This window comes from Pristiophorus japonicus, chromosome 4 (assembly GCF_044704955.1).
Source record: "Pristiophorus japonicus isolate sPriJap1 chromosome 4, sPriJap1.hap1, whole genome shotgun sequence".
Classification (NCBI taxonomy): domain Eukaryota; kingdom Metazoa; phylum Chordata; class Chondrichthyes; family Pristiophoridae; genus Pristiophorus; species Pristiophorus japonicus.
The window spans coordinates 274,470,331-274,493,059 of record NC_091980.1 but is presented as its reverse complement, the minus strand read 5'-3'; the positions used below and the strand labels follow the sequence as shown (position 1 = coordinate 274,493,059).

General features: G+C 43.0%; 1 protein-coding gene across 2 annotated transcripts in view; it reads left to right on the top strand.

The window, feature by feature from the left end:
* Positions 1-22,729, top strand: part of cpsf2 (cleavage and polyadenylation specific factor 2) — a 59,776-nt gene that overhangs the window by 4,140 nt on the left and 32,907 nt on the right. For both annotated transcript variants that reach the window (XM_070879481.1, XM_070879480.1), the window contains exons 2-9: positions 3,734-3,909; positions 8,732-8,891; positions 9,145-9,250; positions 10,981-11,110; positions 12,241-12,356; positions 19,331-19,518; positions 20,477-20,767; positions 21,664-21,764. In XM_070879481.1, coding sequence (XP_070735582.1) covers positions 3,761-3,909; positions 8,732-8,891; positions 9,145-9,250; positions 10,981-11,110; positions 12,241-12,356; positions 19,331-19,518; positions 20,477-20,767; positions 21,664-21,764 — 1,241 coding nt within the window. In that variant the 5' untranslated portion in view covers positions 3,734-3,760. The remainder of the gene's footprint in view (positions 1-3,733; positions 3,910-8,731; positions 8,892-9,144; positions 9,251-10,980; positions 11,111-12,240; positions 12,357-19,330; positions 19,519-20,476; positions 20,768-21,663; positions 21,765-22,729) is intronic.

The window sequence follows — 22,729 nt, the reverse complement described above, 5'->3', positions numbered from 1 at the left end:
CACCCTCAGGTAAGGGCTTGCTTTGCCTCTGAGCGCAGAGGACGTCGATCACTAGAGAGGTGAGTCTTCCCATTTCCAATGGATCTTCTCCACCCACCTTCTGCCGAGCAGGTGTTGGTCCATCACCTGCAACAATCCACAGAGGTAATTGTGCACCGCGCCATCATGGAGTACCTTTACATTCGCACTACCAACGACTGGGATAATTTCATCAGTGTAGGTGCACAGCTTTGCCTGAACCGGGACCAACTTGGGTCGTTCAGCTTGATTATCCCCTAGCCTCTCAAAGGCTTCTTGATTCATCACTGACTAGCTCGCCCCATGTCCACTTCCATGAAAACTGGAACGCCCTCTATCTCGACTTCCATCTTCAGTGGGGAACACTCGGTGGTGCAGGTTAACATGCTATGTACCTCCCCGTGGGGCTGGGCTGCCTCTCTGCCTTTCGGTTCATAATGCGCGCTGGATTCCTGGCCATGTGCAGACTCTTCATCGACACAGTGAGTCATATTTTTCTTACACATTCGCTGGAGGTGGCCCTTTATGCTGCAGCCTTTGCATACAACTCTTTTGGAGAAAACCATAATTCATTAAATCGAGTGTCCCCGGGGGGACACTCCAAACAATTTTCACGTGCCCTTTTTTTGTTTTTTTTGGTGATTTTTGTGTTTTCTTTTTGTTTAGGCAGTAAAACCATAATTTACAAGTGACCCCTGTAAAAGGGGAGGGGGACACTAAAACCGGCAATTAAAACAAATTAAACTTTTAAAACATATAAAATCAAATTAAAATTTGGTTGCTGGGGGTAATAATGCACTCCAGTCCCTCCGGTGCCCACCTCTCGTGGAAGGCCGCGAGCGTACCAGTGGAGCCTTTGCATACATAGTCTTTAAAGCGGCACAGGTGAGCCCTGTGATTCCCTCTGCAACGCCAGCATGGTGCTTCTCGATTAGCCCCCCCGTCGGAGAACTCTGAGTTAAGGGACTAGGGGGTCTGTTCTCTCTTCCCTGAGAGGGTTCGCGCTCTACAGTCCAGCCTCTAAAAAGCGCCATTCTGTGCACAGTACCTGCCGGGTTTGAGTCCTGAGGGTGAGTTATCTGCCTCGAACTGCAGGTCGAGGTCATGAATGACTGGCTCACAGAGATGGCCTTTTCTGCAGTGTGACTGTGGTATCCGCCAACAGTAACTTATGAAGAAGGCCCTCATGGCCGATTCCAATGACAAAAATGTCCCGCAGCGCTTGATTGAGGTGGGTGCCAAACTCGCACGGTGCCACCAGCCTCCTGAGGTCTGCGGCGTACTTCGCGATTTCCTGGCCTTCGGGCCATCAGTGGGTATAGAACCGGTTTCTGGCTTTGAGGATGCTCTCCTTGGGCTTGAGTTGCTCATGGATCAGGGTTACGAGCTCCTTGTACGTCTTGGTCGTTGTCTTTGCTGGTGCCAGCAAGGCCCTGACGAGGCCATAGACGGTGAGCCCACAACTGGTTAGCAGGATAGCTCGACGCTTATCAGCCAGTGTGGCCGGATTGTCGCCTGCCAGGTCGTTTGCTGTGAAGAAATGTTCGAGCCTCTCCACAAAAGCGTCCCAATCATCACCATCGGCGAACTGCTGCAACGTACCAAGGATAGCCATTTTCACATGAAAGTTTGTAATCTCGCCGCCAATTATTGTGTCCTTAGATGTTCTAATAATGACTCCACGAGGCAATGTGTTGTACTTGAACTGTAGTGACCTTAGTCCTTTATTAGTTAACTCCAGAGTGAGGATCACACCTGGTGGCCTGCCTTTTATACTAGGCCAAGCACACTTGTTCAGGTAACCTAAAGTCTCCCACTGCTGTGCCCTTGGTGGCACACATTGAGATAGTACCAACAGCAGCCATGTAGGATACATGACAATATAAATACAAGTTGTTGTTGTTGTCCAAATGCCACAGTTGATGTGTGATTTGTTTTTAGTTTATTACAACAATCAACGTAAAGTGCTATAATTTATTATTTCTTTATCATGATTAAAATGAAAAAGGTTTTAATAGAATGCAAGAACATCCAGACCAAATTTCTACAATATTTTTGGAAAGCACAACCAGTATTATGTATATAATATAGAATTCACAGTAATTCAATGCAGGTGAGTTGTTAAAAATAGAATTCTAATTTCCCCCTCAAATTGCTGAATGTTATACAATGGGACTTGGTACACTGACTGATGTAAAACTCATACTCTTAAAGCCTAAGGAATGCAGTTAAATGAGACAATGACTAATTTTTTGTGAAAGCGGAGCATTACATACTCATTAGTAGAGGTGTGAAATTGGGAAAAGGAGTCACTCTCACATTGTGTTGGATTTTGTGTCTTGGTTACTTGTTTATGAGACTAAGATCAAGAGATGGCCTGGGAGGATATGGAATGGAAGACCACAAGGGAGAAAGGAAAAGACAAAAAAGGAGCAGCTAAAGTTTGTTATTTCTCTGAATTATAGAAGAATAAAAAATAGTTAGAAGGAGCCAATATGGAATTCAGAAAGGAGATGCAGTGGATGTGGTGTACATGGACAAGTGCCACACATGATACTTCGGATATAGGGCTCGAGGCAGTAGTATCCAAATTAGCAGTCTACTAAAATAGGAGGCATTGTAAATAATTCTGAGGACTAAAGAAAGCTGCAAGTGGAAATTGATAAGATGATGAAAGAGGCAAAAGATGGCAGATAGAATTAAATGAAAGTGTGAAGTGGTACAATGAAATGTTAAGTTATAGAGACTTGAGAAGTTACCCTACCTTACGAGCATCAATCACAGTTCTCCTTCACCAAATTTTGCACCCTGTAAGTCTGCTAGGGCCTAATCTCATCAATCTCCTTCCTGCCTATCGACAGCCCATCCGTAAAGAAAATTTGGTGATTTAGTATCTTATAGGAAGATGGAAGCGATAGCAGACAAATGAAATTTAGCAGCTGCACATATTCACTAATCTGTCAGAATTGAAAGTCCTGTGTGCACCACGCCAAACTGTTAAACTATTCATCACTAAGCGTTGTTGGGGTACAAATCTATGTCAAAGAACAAGACTCGAGACACCCGTCTGCTTTAAGTGGGAAAACACATAAGTTTAATATACGTATTTGAAGATGTGGCCACTTCGGAGATCTGTGCTCAGGTTCTGCAACCCATAACCCCAGAACTCCCCGACTGGCCCAAAGTGCCCCATATTTCAGCTCGCAAACTACAACTGCATGTGTCATCAAGGTTACAACAGAAGAATAGACACATTCCGCAACAAGGTACATGAGACCCTGAGGTCAATGTTTAAACATTCAGTTCCCCTTTATCAGCAGAAAAACAAGCAGATATCAGTAAGAACAAACATGCAGCTGTGTGCCCCCTTCAACCATCCCCTGTCTTGCTTCCCATATCTTCATGAATGTTGGAGGTCAGCGAATGTTGGAGTCCAAATATGTTTTTCCCACCAGGCAGACGAATTCTACTTGACATTTTCCTTCCTCATAAGGCCTTACAATAGGTTCATAACAGGAATAGCCAAAAAGTCCCACTACAGCGTGAAAGATCTCTTAGGAATAAAATACATTCAAATACAGCTGCTGAATTCAGAAATAGATACTTATTATTTTTTATGCACTGATCTCCAAATCTGATGTCACTTTCTCAGTGACATTTCTATTTAAATCCTATATGTTCTGTTTGTGTGTTAATATCTTGCTCAATTTTCCAGTGGCGTTTGTTTATTTGAAAACCAACAATGACGTCTATCATCAAGCTGACTGCCATTTCTGGAGTCCAGGAAGAATCTGCCCTCTGTTATTTGCTGCAGGTGGATGAATTCCGCTTTCTGCTTGATTGTGGCTGGGATGAAAGCTTCTCCATGGATATAATTGATGCACTGAAAAAGTAAGCAAAATATTATTTATAATGACTTAATTTATAGCTAGGTAGCTGAAGGCACAGCTGCCAGTGGTGGGGTGAAGGAAATTGGCGCTACATAAAAGGCTAGAATTGGAGAAACACGGAGTTCTTGGAGGGTTGTAGGGTTGGAGGAGGTTACAGAGATGGAATGTGAGGAATTGGAGGGATTTGAAAACAAAGATGAAAATTTTAAATTCGAGGCGTTTTTCAGATTGGAGGAAGATATACAGTGGTGTTCCCCAGGGGTCGGTACCAGGCACCAATGTAAGTTGGCGAACACAGTGGTGCTGGATGAGCATGACTTGGTGCATGTTAGAATGCGGGCAGCAGAATTTTGGACAAGCTCAGGTTTACAGAGGATGGAAGATGGGAGGCTGGTCAGGAGAGCATTGTAACAGTTAAGTCTGGAGGTAACAAAAGCTTGGGCAAGTGTGGATTAATTAAGGAAAGCCAGCACGGATTTGTTAAAGGCAAATCGTGTTTAACTTGATCGAGTTTTTTGATGAGGTAACAGAGAGGGTTGATGAGGGCAATGTGGTTGACGTGGTGTACACAGACTTCCAAAAGGTGTTTGATAAAGTGCCACATAATAGGCTTTCCAGCAAAGTTGAAGCCCATGGAATAAAAGGGACAGTGGCAAGCATGGATACGAAATGAGCTAAGTGACAGGAAACAGAGCGTAGTGGTGAACAGTTGTTTTTCGGATTGGAGGAAGGTATACAGTGGTGTTCCCCAGGGGTCGGTACCAGAACCACTGCTTTTCTTGATGTATATTAATGACTTGGACTTGGGTGTACAGGGCACAATTTCAAAATTTGCAGATGACACAAAACTTAGAAGTATAGTGAACAGTGAAGAGGATAGTGATAGACTTCAAGAAGACATAGACAGGCTGGTGGAATGGGCAGACACATGGCAGATAAAATCTAATGTAGAAAAGTGCAAAGTGATACATTTTTGTGGAAGAACGAGGAGAGACAATATAAACCAATGGGTACAATGTTAAAGGGGGTTCATGAACAGAGAGACCGGAGGGTATATGTGCACAAATTGTTGAAGGTGGCAGGACAGATTGAGAAAGCGGCTAAAATAGCATGCAGTACCTGGGCTTCATAAATAGAGGCATAGAGTCCAAAAGGAAGGAAGTTATGATGTATCTTTTATATAACACTGGTTCGGCCTCAATTGGAGTAATGTGTCTAATTCTGGACACCGCACTTTAGGAAGGATGTGAAGGCTTTAGAGAGGGTGCAGAAAAGATTTATGAGAATGGTTCCAGGCAGTTATGTGGATAGACCAGAGAAGCTGTGGGTGTTCTCCTTGGAGCCGAGAAGGTTGAGAGGAGATTTGATAGGGCGGACACGTAGCAGATGAAATCTAACTTAGAAAAGTGCGAAGTAATACATTTTTGTAGGAAGAACGAGGAGAGACAATATAAACAAATAGGTACAATATTAAAGGGGGTACATGAAGGGTCTAGACAGAGTAGAAAGAGAGAAACTGTTCCCATTGGCAGAAGGGTCGAGAACCAGAGGACACAGATTTAAGGTTATAGGCAGAAGAACCAAAGGCGACATTAGGAAAAATATTTTTACGCAGCGAGTAGTTAGGATCTGGAATACACTGCCTGAAAAGGTGCTGAAGGCAGATTCAATCCTGGCTTTCAAAAAGGAACTGGATATATACCTGAAGGAAAAACATTTGCAGGGCTACGGAGCAAGGGCAGGGGAGTGGAACTAGCTGAAGCGCTCTTGCAGAGAGCCGGCACGGGCTCGACAGACCGAATGGCCTTCTGTGCTGCAACCATTCTATGATTCTATTCTATAAGAAAGTTTCAGCAGCAGATGGGCTGAGGCAGGGGTGGAGACAGGCACTTTATGGAGGTGGAAGTTATTGGTCCTGGAGAGGATATGGGGTTGAAAGTTCAGCTTGGGGTTGAATAGGATGCTAAGGTTGCGAAAGGTTCAGCCTCAGACAGTGGCCAGGAAGGGGATAGCTCATGACGCTGCTATGCGTAACCTGGACAGAAGCTGACCAGGAATACAACATGTCGCATATTGCCACGCGCAGCATAATAGAGAGGACCATTGGCATCTTGAAACAGCGTTTCCGATGCCTGGACCATTCCGGAGGCTACTTGCAATACTCCCCTGAGATTGTCGGTCAGTTAACTGTTGTGTGCTGCATGCTGCACAACTTAGCCATCATGAGGCAGCAGCAGCTGGTAGTAGAAGACCCACCTGAGGTGAGAGTGGTTGATGATGAGGAGGAAGATGCAGATAATGAGAAGGAGGACGAGGAAGCCATGCAACTACCTGAACCCGGAGCACGATGGCGGAGGGGGACGGGTTGTCGTGCCCCTTTAACGATTGCTTGAGCCTTGCACCAGCAGCTCATCCGTGAACGCTTTGCTGCCTGAAGGCTCAGCGGCAACTATTCCAAATGGACCATGTTTACTGTTTGGACCTGTTCTGTAATGTTGTGTTGTGTTAGTGGAACAAATAATGGAAATGGATCTTTACTTCAATAAGTTGTGTTAATAAGTTTTAATAATGGAACAAATAATGGAAATGATTCAGTTATAATTTAAAATATATTTTATTCAAAAGTATAACAAACACTTGTTTGTACTTAACTTTATTCTCAAACTTTAAAGTTTTCAGTTAAAATCACTTACAAACTTTAAGATCACTTACAAACTTGTAAATTTACATAACTTACAAAAAACTTTAAATTTTAGAACGGTTACAACAGTAACAACAATAATAATAACAGCAGCAAAGAAAGGCTGCACTCATCTCTCTTCCACCTTATTCTAAGACCGCCCGCTGCGTGTGGTATTGTTGACTCCACCCCTGCCCGCAGGTGATGGTGCAGCATTCCTCGGATTGGCACCAAGCTTATTCTTTTGAACATCTCGAGTAATGCGCACTTCTTGATGGTGGGGGGGGCGGTGCAGGTGGTAATGTGGAAGGCCCGGCTTGGGCACTTCAGAGGTTGGTCTGGGTATTGGAGTGGGAGTGGCAGCAACATTCCCTCCCTCATGTGTACCGACAGTGTTCCCATTTCTCGTGAGAGTGTTGTTACTTCTCCCGACAGTCACGATACCTCATCACCCACCCCACTGATGGTGTCCAGGAGTGATCGTGTAAGGTCAATGCTCTCCGCACTCATTGCTATCATCTGAACCACATCTGTTAGATCCTGCACCTCAGGAAAGCGGTTTCGAGCTCTCCTTTCCCTCCTCACCCTGGTTGTGGCTAGCTGCATTCCACTGGGACCGGCAGCTTCGGACGGTGGGGCCCTGGGTGTGTCTCGTTGCACCCCACTGGAATCCTCAGCCTCGGACTATGAGAAACCATAGAATGTCCCAACACTCGTACCACTCAGGAATGGGCCTGGCTCCTCAATGGGCAGCATCTGCACCTCCTCCAGAGTGAGTACAATAGTGGGGGCTTCATCCATCACCTCCCCCTCCCCCTCACCCCCATGATTTTGGTCTGGAAGGTGGGATTGGAAGATGTTCTTCTCTTCAGGCTTGTTCGCGTCTGAATCTTCTTCTGCATTAGCTTCAGCCTCATCAGGGTTGGCCTCAAGTTCTGCAAAATATAACAGAATTGACAAATGGTTAGCAACAGAGGAGGGGGAAGGGTGGCATGAGTAAGCACATAGTGCAGGCAGCAGGCTCATTTGAAGGACCACGATGAATGACAGCACATTGCATCAACCGAAGCATAGCTGACGGAGACATCCCCATGAACCGAAACATGGCCAGCTCACGGAGTACTTAACACTTAGCAAAGCCAGACTGTGGAATTTGCAGGACTTACCCTCTCCCTGAGTGTGGGCCCAGCTTGTGCAGTGGTGGTTGCTTTTCTCCAGGCAGGACCCACCAAAGCAGCGACCCTGAAGTCCAAGGGCGTCAGTGAGTGCAGATTTGCCGGGCCTCCTCCTGTTCTAGTCCTTTCCCTTTTCTTGTGTGCCAATTTCCTCTGCAAAGATGAAAATGTAACTTTTTAGAGAGGGTGTCTTTCTACTGGGTGGGACATATACAGATGGTCACATTTACAATTGCAATTCCATTGAATAAATGAAAATATTACTTACACTAACTACTTGACCAAGGTCCTGCCACTTCTTTTTGCACTGGCCTCCAGACCTCTGGGTGGCCACCATTGTGCAGTAACCTTCTGCAACTTGGTTCCAGCATATCTTCATTTCTTTTGGTGAAACTTTTATGTGACCTCTGTTGGTGTCCAGTTCGTGCCATCTGGCTTCAGTCACAGTAACTAGTGCCTCCACTTCATCCTGTAAGAAATTCTTGGTCCTTGAGCGGCATTGCATATTGCATTGTAGCTCTGATTTTTCCAATGAGAATTAAAGTTCTCACACACAATGTGCTCTTTAAAAATGGTCGAATGCAGATCGAGAGCTATACTGGGCATGTGCACCCATAGCAGTCACGTCAAAAACGTCCTTTTTTTTTCGTGCATGCGCAGAAGGCAGGGGTGGCATTGTTTCTTCGGCGCAGACATTAGGCTCCACTTCCTGAAGCTAAAGGATAGGCTGCACGCACCAATTAAAAAGAAATAGAACGGAGAAACTTGCTAGTTATCTTTTTGGAGTAGTCGAGGCCAAAAAAAACAGGTGTAACTCTTGCAGTACGCAAAAAAACGGCATCGGGAAAAATTAAGCCCAATATTTTGTTTATAATTACTTGTCTGTACTCATTTGAGTAAAACAATCAATTCAATTTGAAGACAATTGCTTGTGGCTGTCTTACAATGAATTGCAATTTTTGTTGCAGATATGTTCATTTGGTTGATGCGATCCTACTTTCTCATCCTGACCCCTTACACCTGGGAGCTCTCCCTTATGCTGTTGGGAGACTGGGTTTAAACTGTGCAATTTATGCCACCATTCCTGTTTACAAGATGGGGCAGATGTTTATGTACGACCTCTATCAGGTGAGTTAATTGAAGTATATCTGTGTTCTCAGTTATGTCATTAAGAATACTGTTGATGTTCACCAATGTCTGGACACCTTACTATTGGTAGTAACAGCATTCCTGTAGAGATCGCAGGAGCTACTGACTACAGCATGGCTCTACAATTCAGCCCGATGTATCATTGTTTTTGCTTAAACCATGCATTGAATCCAAAGAAAGTATTTAATTTGCTACTGGAAAATTGTAAATTGCTTTAATTTCTTCTTACAAGTCTCGGCACAACACTGAAGAGTTCTCCCTATTTACTTTGGATGATGTTGATGCAGCATTTGACAAGATTCAGCAACTGAAATATTCCCAGATTGTCAACTTAAAAGGTACAATCATAAACAGAACATGGATTGAGATCCATTAGTTGAATTTATTAAAATAGAACCATTAAATAATGGGGAATTTACAGTGGTAGTACGGATTGATGTCAGTGTGCTGTAGCAGGTGGATAGCTTACGGATTTGTGCCTCCATGTCGTATTACATGATTTTCCAATCTCAGCTGGGTTGTTTGAAGATATGTCATACGGAGACCAAGCCCTTCACCTGAGAAAGAAAGACTTTCCTTTATATAGCGCCTTTCATGGCCTCAGAACGTCCCAAAGCACTTTACAGCCAATGAAGTGTAGTCACTGTTGTAATGTAGGTAATGCGGCAGCCAAATTGCGCACAGTGAGGTCCCATAAACAGCGATGAGATAATGACCAGATAATCTGTTTTTTCTCAGTGATGTCGGTTGAGGGATAAATATTGGCCAGGATACCGGGAAGAACTTCCCTGCTCTTTTTCGAAATAGTGCCACGGGATCTTTTAAATCCACCTAAGGGGGCAGACGGGGCCTCAGTTTAATGTTTCATCTGAAAGATAGCACAGCACAGCGCTCCCTCAGTATTGCATTGAAATGTCAGCCGAGATTTTGTGCTCAAGTCTCTGGAGTGGGGCTTGAACCCACAACCTTCTGACTCAGAGGCAAGAGTGCTACTAACAGCCATAGCTGACACCTGAGGGAGGGAGGTAAAGTCGGTTGAGCCTATTCAGTCTACTCTTGCACCACACCTATTGTTGCAGTATTATCATATACCCGGGGCTGGCTTAGCTCTTGGCTGGGGAATTGTGCAGAACACTTAAAAACCCTCGCTCTTGTCCTTCTTCCATCTCCAAAAAGATAGAATATAATTGAAAATATTATCTAAACAGGATTTCGGATTAGTTAATAAAACTTAATAGGCAGGGAAAGTTGTCCTTGTTCCGCCTGGGCACAAAATGGGGACAACAAGGAATGATTTCAGGGCACAATGTTCCGCCCCTGATTTGTGCACTTCTGATTTGTGTCAGGAGTATGGACACAGCTGTACTAGTGGAGGTGGCTTTCCAGACATCCGTAGTGCCCACATATGTAAATGATGGGCATAATGCCTGGTTCAAGACTCCTCCAGCAAATCTGTCAGCACAGAGTACGTGTGATGTATCCAGTAGATTTAAGGAGACAGCACCAAAACTTTTAAAGTTTTTAATATACTTACATTGAAGTGGAGCCAGGAGGAGTAGGTGTTCTCCTGGTTCTACAGTACTACTGCGGGATGCTGCCAGCCCATGCTCAGCACCAGAGTTCCTGTTAAAGCGCGCGCGCGATTGCACCGTGGTCTGAGAGGTCCTGCGCATCCCCTCACCGGCTTTTACATTGTAGATATCACACAGACACAAACATTTGAATGGACTGTGCAGGAGGCAGTGCAGCTAATGGGGGGGCTTTGCTCAGCACCCTTCCTGTTCTCTGTTCCCCTCCCCCCAACCCCCCGCCCCAGCACTTACCTGAAGGCCGCCACCGCCTAGACAGCTGTCCTAAATTCATCCCGGTAAATGGGAAAGCTGTCACTGGAGGCACGACAGGCTCCAGCAGCTCAGCACTATTATAACAACAAGGCTCATTTTCTGTTGAGCCTCAGGCCTAATGGTTTGTGCATGAGCTGGTCCAGTGAATATTTAAAAATCCAATATGAAAACTGGTATCTTTCGCACTCGGTTGTTGAACTTTTTCCTTTCTGTCTTGTATCTAGGTAAGGGACATGGTCTATCCATAACTCCTTTGCCTGCAGGTCACATGATTGGAGGAACAATTTGGAAGATTGTGAAAGATGGAGAAGAGGAGATTGTGTATGGAGTTGACTTTAACCATAAGAGAGAAATGTGAGTAACATTGCTAGTGTCGGCTTAGCAGCAGTATGTAACATTTACTTGTGAAAACCCATGTACAGCACCAGATAATAAGATCGTCAAAATCTTCAGAAGAAACCTAGACAAAGCTGTCCGTGAAACAGTGTGTTTTTAATAATAAACAGTATGTGTGGTGCAAGTCGGACCACTTCACCTCTTCTCCACAACCTTCCAGTCTTGCTGTATATACCCATTTATTTTTTGACACCTTTGAAAGTTTACATGCAGAAAGCAAGATGAGAGTTTAGGAGAAAAATGAACTGAATTGCACAGGAGAAAGAAGCAGTAATAAATAATGTGCACAGTTTAGAAAACTATGTTAAACCCTATCACGTAATAGTTGTCAAAAATCATCAAACACTTGGATTATTTATTTGTTTACATTTTTAACCTAATCTTTTCCTCTACATTTTTTTACACTGCACGGACTATGTGCTATGCTTTGTGCATGTGTCTTTAGATGGCTGTTACAGGCCTACCACACAAAATCTGAAATCTTTGTACTTTGACCCAAGTCAGGTGTGTTGCTAATAACTTTACGACCAAATATGTGCATGGACCTTGGTGGAAGCAGTTTCAAAAATAATCACAGATTGCACCTCTTTAGGTGGGAAACATCCCTGGTCCGCCATCAGTCCCAATGTGGGTGGTGTCCTGCGCTGTTTGTTGAGCTAAGTGGGCTGGGCAAGGAAAGGGAAGGGCAGGCGGCTGTCTGAGGCGCCGAAGCTAGGCCTAGCTCCGGGCTCTCTGTCTCTCTCTCCCCCTGCCGCCCGCTGCCGCCGCCACTACTACCACTTTCCCACTGCGGCTCAGTGGGAGGCTCAGGGCCCGGTCGGAGGCTCGGCTTGGCGGTTTGCGGCTCAGCTCTCTCACCTCGCCCCGCCGCTTCTCCTCTCGTCTTCTGGACGACTAAATGCTGCACAGTAGGCTTCTGCACAGCGCATGCACAGAATGGGTCGTTGTCAGCAGCGTTGTCTAGTTGACCTCCCGTGGTTTGGAAAATTCTCTGGTCTGGCACTGGTCAGGTCCCAGGGTACCGGACTGGAGAGGTACAACCTACTAAGGGTACTACTTACAAGCTAATTGTCTTTTTTATTTCTTAGCCATCTGAATGGATGTTCACTGGAAATGATTAGCAGGCCCTCATTACTCATCACAGATTCTTTCAATGCCACCTATGTTCAGCCCCGAAGAAAACAACGAGATGAACAATTGCTCAGTATGTATTTCAACAATTGCTGATATTGAAAACCAAATTGAAAGGGCTTTCACCAAACACGGACCAGTACCATTGTCACATTCAAATCGCAGCGATAGAGGGTTTTAGAACTTTTTAATCTTTCTATGCTTTTAAACATAAGTTGGGAGGCATGTGAAGCATAATTTTCAAGGTTTAAGTTTTCTAATCGTTCTGTTGTATTTCTGAATCATTCAGTACATGAACATTCACATCAATGAAACATAGAAAATAGGTGCAGAAGTAGGCCATTCGGCCCTTCGAGTCTGCACCACCATTCAATAAGATGGCTGATCATTCACTTCAGTACCCCTTTCCTGCTTTCTCTCCATACTCCTTGATCCCTTTAGCCATAAGGGCCATATCTAACGCCCTCTTGAATGTATCTAATGAACTGGCATCAACAACTCTCTGCGGTAGAGAATTCCACAGGTTAACAACTCTCTGAGTGAAGAAGTTTCTCCTCATCTCAGTCCTAAATGGCTTACCCCTTATCCTTAGACTGTGACCCCTGATTCTGGACTCCCCCAACATCGGGAACATTCTTCCTGCATCTAACCTGTCCAGTCCCGTCAGAATTTTCTATGTTCCTTTGAGATCCCCTCTCATTCTTCTAAACTCCAGTGAATACAGGCCCAGTCGATCCAGTCTCTCCTCATATGTCAGTCCAGCCATCCCAGGAATCAGTCTGGTGAACCTTCGCTGCACTCCCTCAATAGCAAGAACGTCCTTCCTCAGATTAGGAGACCAAAACTGAACACAATATTCCAGGTGAGGCCTCACCAAGGCCCTGTACAACTGCAGTAAGACCTCCCTGCTCCGATACTCAAATTCCCTAGCTATGAAGGCCAACATACCATTTGTCTTCTTCACTGCCTGCTGCACCTGCATGCCAACCTTCAATGACTGATGTACCATGACACCCAGGTCTCGTTGCACCCCCCCCTTTTCCTAATCTGCCGCCATTCAGATAATATTCTGCCTTCATGTTTTTGCCACCAAAGTGGATAACCTCACATTTATCCACATTAAACTGCATCTGCCATGCATTTGCCCACTCACCTAACCTGTCCAAGTCACCCTGCAGTCTCTTAGCATCCTCCTCACAGCTCACACTGCCACCCAGCTTAGTGTCATCTGCAAACTTGGAGATATTACACTCAATTCCTTCATCTAAATCATTGATGTGTATTGTAAATAGCTGAGGTCCCAGCACTGAGCCCTGCGGCACCCCACTAGTCACTGCCTGCCATTCTGAAAAGGACCCGTTTATCCCGACTCTCTGCTTCCTGTCTGCCAACCAGTTCTGTATCCACGTCAATACATTACCTCCATTACCATGTGCTTTAATTTTGCACACCAATCTCTTGTGTGGGACCTTGTCAAAAGCCTTTTGAAAGTCCATATACACCACATCCACTAGTTCTCGCTTGTCCACTCTACTAGTTATATCCTCAAAATATTCTAGAAGAATTGTCAAGCATGATTTCCCTTTCATAAATCCATGCTGACTTGGACCGATCCTGTCACTGCTTTCCAAATGTGCTGCTATTTCATCTTTAATAATTTATTCCAAAATTTTCCCCACCACCGATGTCAGGCTAACTGGTCTATAATTCCCTGTTTTCTCTCTCCCTCCTTTTTTAAAAAGTGGTGTTACATTAGCTACCCTCCTGTCCATAGGAACTGATCCAGAGTCGATAGACTGTTGGAAAATGATCACCAATACATCCACTATTTCTAGGGCCACTTCCTTATGTACTCTGGGATGCAAACTATCAGGCCCTGGGGATTTATTGGCCTTCAATCCCATCAATTTCCCTGACTAATAAGGATTTCCTTCAGTTCCTCCTTCTCACTAGGCCCTCGGTCCCCTAGTACTTCCCGAAGGTTATTTGTGTCTTCCTTAGTGAAGACAGAACCAAAATATTTGTTCAATTGGTCTGCCATTTCTTTGTCCCCATTATAAATTCACCTGATTCTGACTGCAAGGGACCTACCTTTGTCTTCACTAATCTTTTTCTCTTCACATATCTAGAAGCTTTTGCAGTCAGTTTTTATGTTCCCAGCAAGCTTCCCCTCATACTCTATTTTCCTCCTCCTAATTAAACCCTTTGTCCTCCTCTGCTGAATTCTAAATTTCTCCCAGTCCTCAGATTTGCTGCTTTTTCTGGCCAATTTATATGCCTCTTCCTTGGATTTAACACTATCTCTAATTTCCCTTGTTAGCCACGGTTGAGCCATCTTCCCTATTTTAGTTTTACTCCAGACAGGGATGTACAATTGTTGAAGTTCATCCATGTGATCTTTAAATGTTTGCCATTGCCTTTCCACCGTCAACCCTTTAATTATCATTTGCCTGTCTATTCGAGCCAATTCACGTCTCATACCATCGAAGTTACCTTTCCTTAAGTTCAGGACCCTGGTTTCCGAATTAACTGTGTCACTCTCCATCTTAATAAAGAATTCTACCATATTATCGTCACTCTTCCCCAAGGGGTCTCGCACAACAAGATTGCTAATTAGTCCTTTCTCGTTACACATCACCCAGTCTAAGATGGCCAGCCCTCTAGTTGGTTCTTCGACATATTGGTCTAGAAAACCATCCCTAATACACTCCAGGAAATCCTCCTCCTGCTGCCAGTTTGGTTAGCCCAATCTATATGTAGATTAAAGTCGCCCATGATAACTGCTGTACCTTTATTGCACGCATCCCTAATTTCTTGTTTGATGCTGTCCCCAACCTCACTACTACTGTTTGGTGGTCTGTACACAACTCCCACTAGTGTTTTCTGCCTTTTGGTATTCCGCAGCTCTACCCATACAAATTCCACATCATCCAAGCTAATGTCCTTCCTTACTATTGCGTTAATTTCCTCTTTAACCAACAATGCTACCCCACCTCCTTTTACTTTCTGTCTATCCTTCCTGAATGTTGAATATTCCTGGATGTTGAGTTCCCAGACTTGGTCACCCTGGAGCCATGTCTCCATAATCCCAATTATATTATATTAGTTAATAGCTGCCTGCGCAGTTAATTCATCCACCTTATTCCGAATACTCCTCGCATTGAGGCACAGAGCCTTCAGGCTTGTCTTTTTAACACTCTTTGTCCTTTTAGACTTTTGCTGTAATGTGGCCTTTTTTGATTTTTGCTTTGGGTTTCACGAAGAAACTTATTGTCTTGCATTAAAATGTGTTATTTTGCTGTATTTTTCTCACTGTAAAATAGAGGATTTTTACATATGCAATGTATGGTAGGCAATATAGATCTCTCTCCTTTCCCACCCGAAGAAAACTTTGTGGGCACTGTTGTTTTACTGACGCCTGAGATTCCTAGCCCCTCCTTCATGACCCCCCTTCTGTTTGTGTGAATCTGGAAAATTCCTACCCGCTTCTCATCAGCACTCATTTCTGACCAGCGTGTCTCCTTAGGTTGCTGGTTGTTATTCCAGCCAAATACTTGTGCAGGGGCTGGTTTCTAGTCTTCCAATTGGAGGAAGTACAGTGCCATGTATCATTTCCAGAGTTTTTAGCTGAAATGGCAAGCAAGGCCTGAGTATTCCAAAGTAAGAGAGAGACTGACAGTAGATGGCTAGGAGGAATTATCAAGTAACGGAGAGATTTCTTGAAGTTAGCAATGAACAGGAGGACAACTGGAATCTTGTCTATTTCTCGCAACCTTTAAAATAGCCAGACTGGTTCTACTACATTTGTCATTTACTTAAGTAAAACCCATACACAGCTTTATTTGATTTTGCAATTGCTATTATAATTTCTTTGCATCATGTTTGACCTTACAATTTAAAGTAAATGGAAATAGCAGTGCTAAATTGTGATTTTTAACACTTTTGAGCTATAATTTGCTTATACATGCCAACAAAACCATAATTTGAGACAATTTCAATACAGCTTTGCAGCTAAACTTTTGCACAACCCTATCATATGCTTATGTTTAAATTAGCCAATGTAACTGGAACTGGCATTATTTCACTTTTGGAAGTAAGGGTGGCGGTAATATTGTTAGAGCTGTATATATGCATAATAAATTATTTTAATTAGCCAAACCTTAATTTAAGGTATCTGACAAAACTATAAACGCACTTTGTGGAAGGGGTTGTTATCACTATCAGCATTAATGACAATTCTAATATAGTTTCTGTGTACAATTGTGCTAAATGTTGGTAGAAAGTAGATTTTTAAAGCTGCCAGAATTAGAATTTTAAAATTCTGGCATGCTTTTGCAGAATCCTTCGAGTTATAATGCCTACACCTGTATTGATTTAAAGCTTCCCCAATCCCCCTCTTTGTTGTACCATTTCTAGAAGGCCACATTCTAAAAGATTAAATCAGATGATCCAAAATGTGGCTGTACTTGTGTGGAAAAAAACATGTAAACCTCAATGATTAAAACTTTGAAATTGCATGTATCTTTCATTTTCCAAGTAGATTGGTGGTAGAGAAGAAGGGGGATGAGCAAAATAAGTGAGTAACCAAAACAGGGAGAAAAAGAGTGTCACAGAGAGTTTTGTTAGTCCTATAAAAGCCAATATGGAGGTAGAGTTCCTTTAATAATAATAACTTCATAACTTTTATTTATATAGCGCCTTTAACATAGTAAAACGTCCCAAGGCGCATCACAGCAGTGTTAACAAGACAAAACAAGATAAATTTGACACCGAGCCAGAAAAGAAGAAATTAAGGCAGATGACCAAAAGCTTGGTTAAAGAGGTAGGTTTTAAGGAGCGTCTTAAAGGAGAAAAGAGAGATAGAGAGGCGGAGAGGTTTAGGAGGGAGTTCCAGAGCTTAGGGCCCAAATAGCTGATGGCACTCCCACCGATGGTTGAGCAGTTATAATGAGGGCTGTTCAAGAAAGCAGAATTTGAGGACCACAGACATCTTGTGGGGTTGTGAGGCTGAAAAAGATTACAGAAATAGGAAGGGGCAAGGCCGTGGTGTGATTTGTAAACAAGGATGAGAATTTTGAAATCGAAGTGTGTTTAACCAGGAGCCAATGTAGGTCAGAAAGCACAGGGATGATGGGTGATCGTGACTTGGTGCGAGTTAGGACACGGACTGCTGAGTTTTGGATGACCTCAAGTTTACGTAGTGTAGAATGTGGGAGGCCAGCCAGGAGTGATATGGAGTAGTCAAGTCTAAAGGTAACAAAGGCATGAATGAGGGTTTCAGCAGCAGAAGAGCTGAGACGGGGGCAGGGGAATGTTACGGAGTGGAAAAAGGTGGTTTTTGTTATGCTGTGGATATGTGGCTGGAAACTCATTTCAGGGTCAAATATGATACCCAGGTTGCGAGCAGTCTTGTTCACCCTCAGATTGATGCTAGGGAGAGGGATGGTTAGGGAATGCAGTTTGTGGCGGGGACCAAAGACAATGGCTTCGATCTTCCCAATATTTAATTGGAGAAAATCTCTGCTCCTCCAGTACTGGATGTCGGGCAAGCAATCTGACAATTTAGATACTAAGCAGGGGTCGAGAGACGTGGTGGAGAAGTAGAGCTGGGTGTGGAAACTGACTCCGTGTTTTCGGATGATATCGCCAAGGGGCAGCATATAGATGAGAATTAAGAGGGGGCCAAGGACAGATCCTTGGGGGACACCAGAGATAACGATGTGGGAGTGGGAAGAGAAGCCATTGCAGGAGATTTTCTGGTTACAATTAGATAGATAAGAATAGAACCAGGCGAGTGCAGTCCCACCCAGCTGGACAATAGTGGAGAGGCATTGGAGGAGGATGGAGTGATCAACTGTGTCAAAGGCTGCAGACAGGTCCAGAAGGATGAGGAGGGATAGTTTACCTTTGTCACGGTCACAAAGGATGTCATTTGTGACTTTGATGAGAGCCGTTTCGGTACATGTGGCAAGGGCGAAAACCAGATTGAAGGGATTCAAACATTGAATTTATGGAAAGATGGTCATGGATTTGGGAGGCAACAACACGTTCAAGTTCTTTGGACAGGCAAGGGAGGTTGGAGATGGGGCGATAGCTATCAAGAAAAGTAGGGTCAAGGGTTGTTTTTTTTGAGGAGAGGGGTGATGACAGCAGATTTGAAGGAGAGGGGGACAGTGCCTGAGGAGAGAGAACCGTTAACAATGTCGGTTAAAATGGGAGCCAAAAAAGGAAATTGGGTGGTCAGCAGTTTCGTGGGAATAGGGTCAAGGGAGCAGGAAGTGGGTTTTATGGACAAGCTGAGCTTGGAGAGATCAAGAACAGAGATCAAAGAAAAACTAGAGAAAGATGTGCGTTTAGGGCTCGGGCAGGTAGGAGCCTCAGGTGAAGTTTGACCCTGTGGGCTAGGCCAAGGAAGGAAACTCGCAGAGGCAGCTGATTGGATGGTCTCTATCTTTGAGACAAAGAAGTCCATGAGCTCCTCACACTTGTTTTAGGTGAATGTGGTGGAGACAGAGGAGAGGGCTTTAAGGAGACGGTTAGCAGTAGAAAATAGTAACCGGGGGTTATTTTTGCAATCCAGAATGCTCCTGGAATAGTGAGCAGTTTTTGTAGACAAGAGTAGGAACCGATAATGTTTTATTTGTTCGAGCCAGATCTGGCGGTGAATGGGTAAACCAGTTGTCCGCCACATCCGCTCAAGTCTGCGTCCTTTTGACTTGAGGGAGCGAAGATGAGGGCTGTACCAGGCTGAGGGCTATTTAGCCAGCGTGGGAGAGAGTAATCTTTTTAATAGGGACTAGGGGATCAAAGGTGGTGGTGGTTAATAATTCATTAATAATAAATTAATCACATTAACTCTTAGTAGAGTTAATTAATGTGATATGTGCACCACATCTGAATATAATTGGGAACCCTGCATTGGACATACACATATAGCACAAATGTAACCTTTTTTGTTTTATTTCTGCAAGTTACAAGATTGACTGCTGGTTCATGCCAATGTAACCATTATCAATGTTTTTTCTCTCCATTTGTTTTGTCTTGCAGCCAATGTCCTGGAGACTTTGCGTGGTGATGGCAATGTGCTGATTGCTCTGGACACTGCTGGCAGAGTGCTGGAGCTGGCTCAGCTTCTGGATCAGATCTGGAGGACCAAGGATGCTGGGCTGAGCGTTTACTCTCTTGCTTTACTCAATAATGTTAGCTATAATGTGGTGGAGTTTTCTAAATCACAGGTTTGTCTAGAAGCTTTTGTTTCATTCTGTTTCTCGCCAGCCATTGATTAAAAACCTTATTGGATCAAAGTTCAGTTTCTGCTTCCTCTTCACAATATTTATTTGTCACAATTAATTAAAAAGGTTACCATATTTTTAGAAATTGAAGTGTACATATTTGATGTAAAATACTCTTCCCCTTTTAGTTATCACACACTGAAAATCCTTTAATAAGAGAAGTCTATTTACCATCAGCCTTATTAAAAAACAAAAAACAAATTTAGGCTCTGAAATTCAGGAATGACTTCAGCAGCAAGTCTGTCAGTGAATAGATCCATAGAGTAGCTATACAGGTACTTGCTGTTTTCTAGCTCCAAATATCAATTGGAGGATTTTGAAATTCAACAGCAGCCGAGTACATGGCATTACTTAATTAATGTGGAATGTGAAAAACAAATTGCTAGCAATACTCAATTATTGTCCATGACTGCAAAACAAATATTTTAAAAAAACATCTCTTGCCTTCAACCTTTAAATAGAATTGCATTTGAATATATGGATGTTTTTCTCCAGCAACTCAGCATTCGCTTATAAGCTGATTTCACTCCATTGCACTAAATTTTCACAAAATGACAATAGCTTCCTCTTAAATATTATGTTTCTATTCAATATTTGTATGCATGACCAGTTTGCTGTAGTTATGACAATCTGAATTCTAATTGGTAACCTTATTTTGAAAGTCTTTTTACAAACATGATGTGACTGTCATTAGCCAGCATTTTGGTTTGTTTCTTTTAAAGTATTTTGGGAACATTCAGGTGTATACATTCTAATGTTGAAATGTTAATGTCACTTCCCCTCAATAGCCAATCTGTTTTATTTAATTTATGCTGTTAGCAACCCTCACCTCTTGTGGAATTTATTGAACTAGAGTTAGCACACTGCGATAAAATATTGTCTGTTATTCCTTTAATTTTAGGTAGAATGGATGAGCGACAAGTTAATGAGATGCTTTGAAGATAAACGAAATAATCCCTTTCAATTTCGTCACCTTTCTCTGTGCCACAGCCTTTCGGACCTGGCTCGAGTGCCCAGTCCAAAGGTTGTACTGGCCAGTCAATCCGATATGGAATGTGGCTTTTCACGTGACCTTTTCATACAGTGGTGTCAGGACTCAAAGAATTCCGTGATCCTCACTTACAGGACGACACCAGGAACACTGGCGAGATATTTGATAGACAACCCTATCACAAAAAAAATGGATATAGAGGTAAGGAAGCAACTGAAAAAGGCAATAGCTTAAAATTGGAGATGTTGTCTTAGATGTATTGTTGAAAAATCTTAAATAGAACCAGACTGTAAATGAGTGAAGACATTTACAGCTGATGATGAAATATAGCTTCAAAAAGTGGAAAATGGATGAGAGTGGATGCCTTTCTGGGTCTCTCGGTGCATGCATTATCCCCTGACTGAGAGGGCAGGAAGGCAATCAGCTCCCAGGCCTCCACCAATAATTCATTGGAGATGAGCCTGATTAGTTGCATAAAAACAAGTGGGGTGATTTGCCATCTGTCTTCTCTGCCTATAGAGAAAAATAATTTCCCTGTACTCTGTGTTCCCTTTGAATGCTGGGAATTCACTGTGCAGCATTGCTGCCACAAGCTACACCCCACTGCTCAGTGAGTCAGCATTCTGGAGTATCAGTGCCTTGTGCCATCCAGTGGTAGAATTTTACACAGTTCTCAGCAGTCATTTTGTATTGGCTGTGCCTATATCCATTTTATATTTAAATGCCTAGTTACAGTTAATGTTTCTTAGAGCATCTTAACTATTTGAGCACTGAACAAGAAGCATTAAAGAGGGTATTTGATACTGTAATAAGGGAGCTTTGAACAATATATATTGTTTTGTTTTTGAAGGATTAAGTGCAACTCCTATTAATTGTGAAGAGAGAATTTGTCTGTTATATGTGTAGACACAAACTGAATTCTCAATTTGGTCCTCAATGAGAGTGCAGCTTTTAACTTCTTTTCATTGGGGCCCCTATTATGTCTGGCTGGCTACTTATTTGAACCTATGATCAGATTTTTGTAATAGTACACCTTGAAATACATAACAATTTCTGGGTCATTCTATTTTGTGATGTTCATAATTTTCCTTTACCAGATTAGACGGCGTGTAAAATTGGAAGGGAAAGAGTTGGAGGAGTATCTAGAGAAGGAGAAGCTCAAGAAAGAAGCAGCTAAAAAGCAGGAACAAGAGAAGGAGTAAGTAGAAGGGATGAATAACCTGCCAAAAGTTGTGGTTTGGATTACTTTTTATTTTCGTTGCTCTCTGGGGATGTAATATGGACCCCTTTTATAGATGGTGTGTTGATGATATTTCATTAGTCAGTGGATACTTCCATAATTGCATAGACCTTTGGCCTTAATCCATGGTCTGTTGTGTCGTAAACACAAGAACATAAGAAATAGGAGAAGCAGTAGGTCATTCGGCCCTTCGAACCTGCTCCGCCATTCAGTAAGATCATGGCTGATCTTCTACCTCAATTCCACGTTCCCGCACTACCCCATATTCCTTGGTTCCCTTAATATCCAAAAATCTATTGATCTCTGTCTTGAATATACTCAATGATTAAGCGTCCATAGTCCTTTGGGGTAGAGAGTTCCAAAGATTCACAACCCTTTGAGTGAAGGAATTTCTCCTCGACTCAGTCCTAAATGGCCAACCCCTTATTCTGAGACTGCGACCCCTAATTCTAGATTCTCCAGCCAAGGAAAACATCCTCCCAGCATCAAGCAAATGTTGTAGAATTTACACAATTTCAATTCAGTGATTAAATGCATTGCAAGAAAAAAATCCACTTCACATTTCTTTACTCTGCATATGAAATATTATAAAGAATATTTTGAAAAGAACAACAGTTTAGCAGCAAGACCAGATTACAGTTAAAATCAACTGTTGAAACAACCATATGCTGTCCACTACTGTGAGCAACTGCAAAGTAAGATTCATAGTTTAAAAATGATACTCTACTAGATACTGTACCTCTATTTATGATTTTTGAAATTATAGTACTTTTTGAATCAGCCTCTCTGACTAATCCTCTTTTAAAGTTCTGTTTTAATATGGCTTACAATTGGTAGCCAGCTTTGACACACACCTTTGAAAGGGCGTCATTGTCCCTGAAAAGTTGTAATTTTTTTTCTAGAACTTTGTAAACATGTGACCT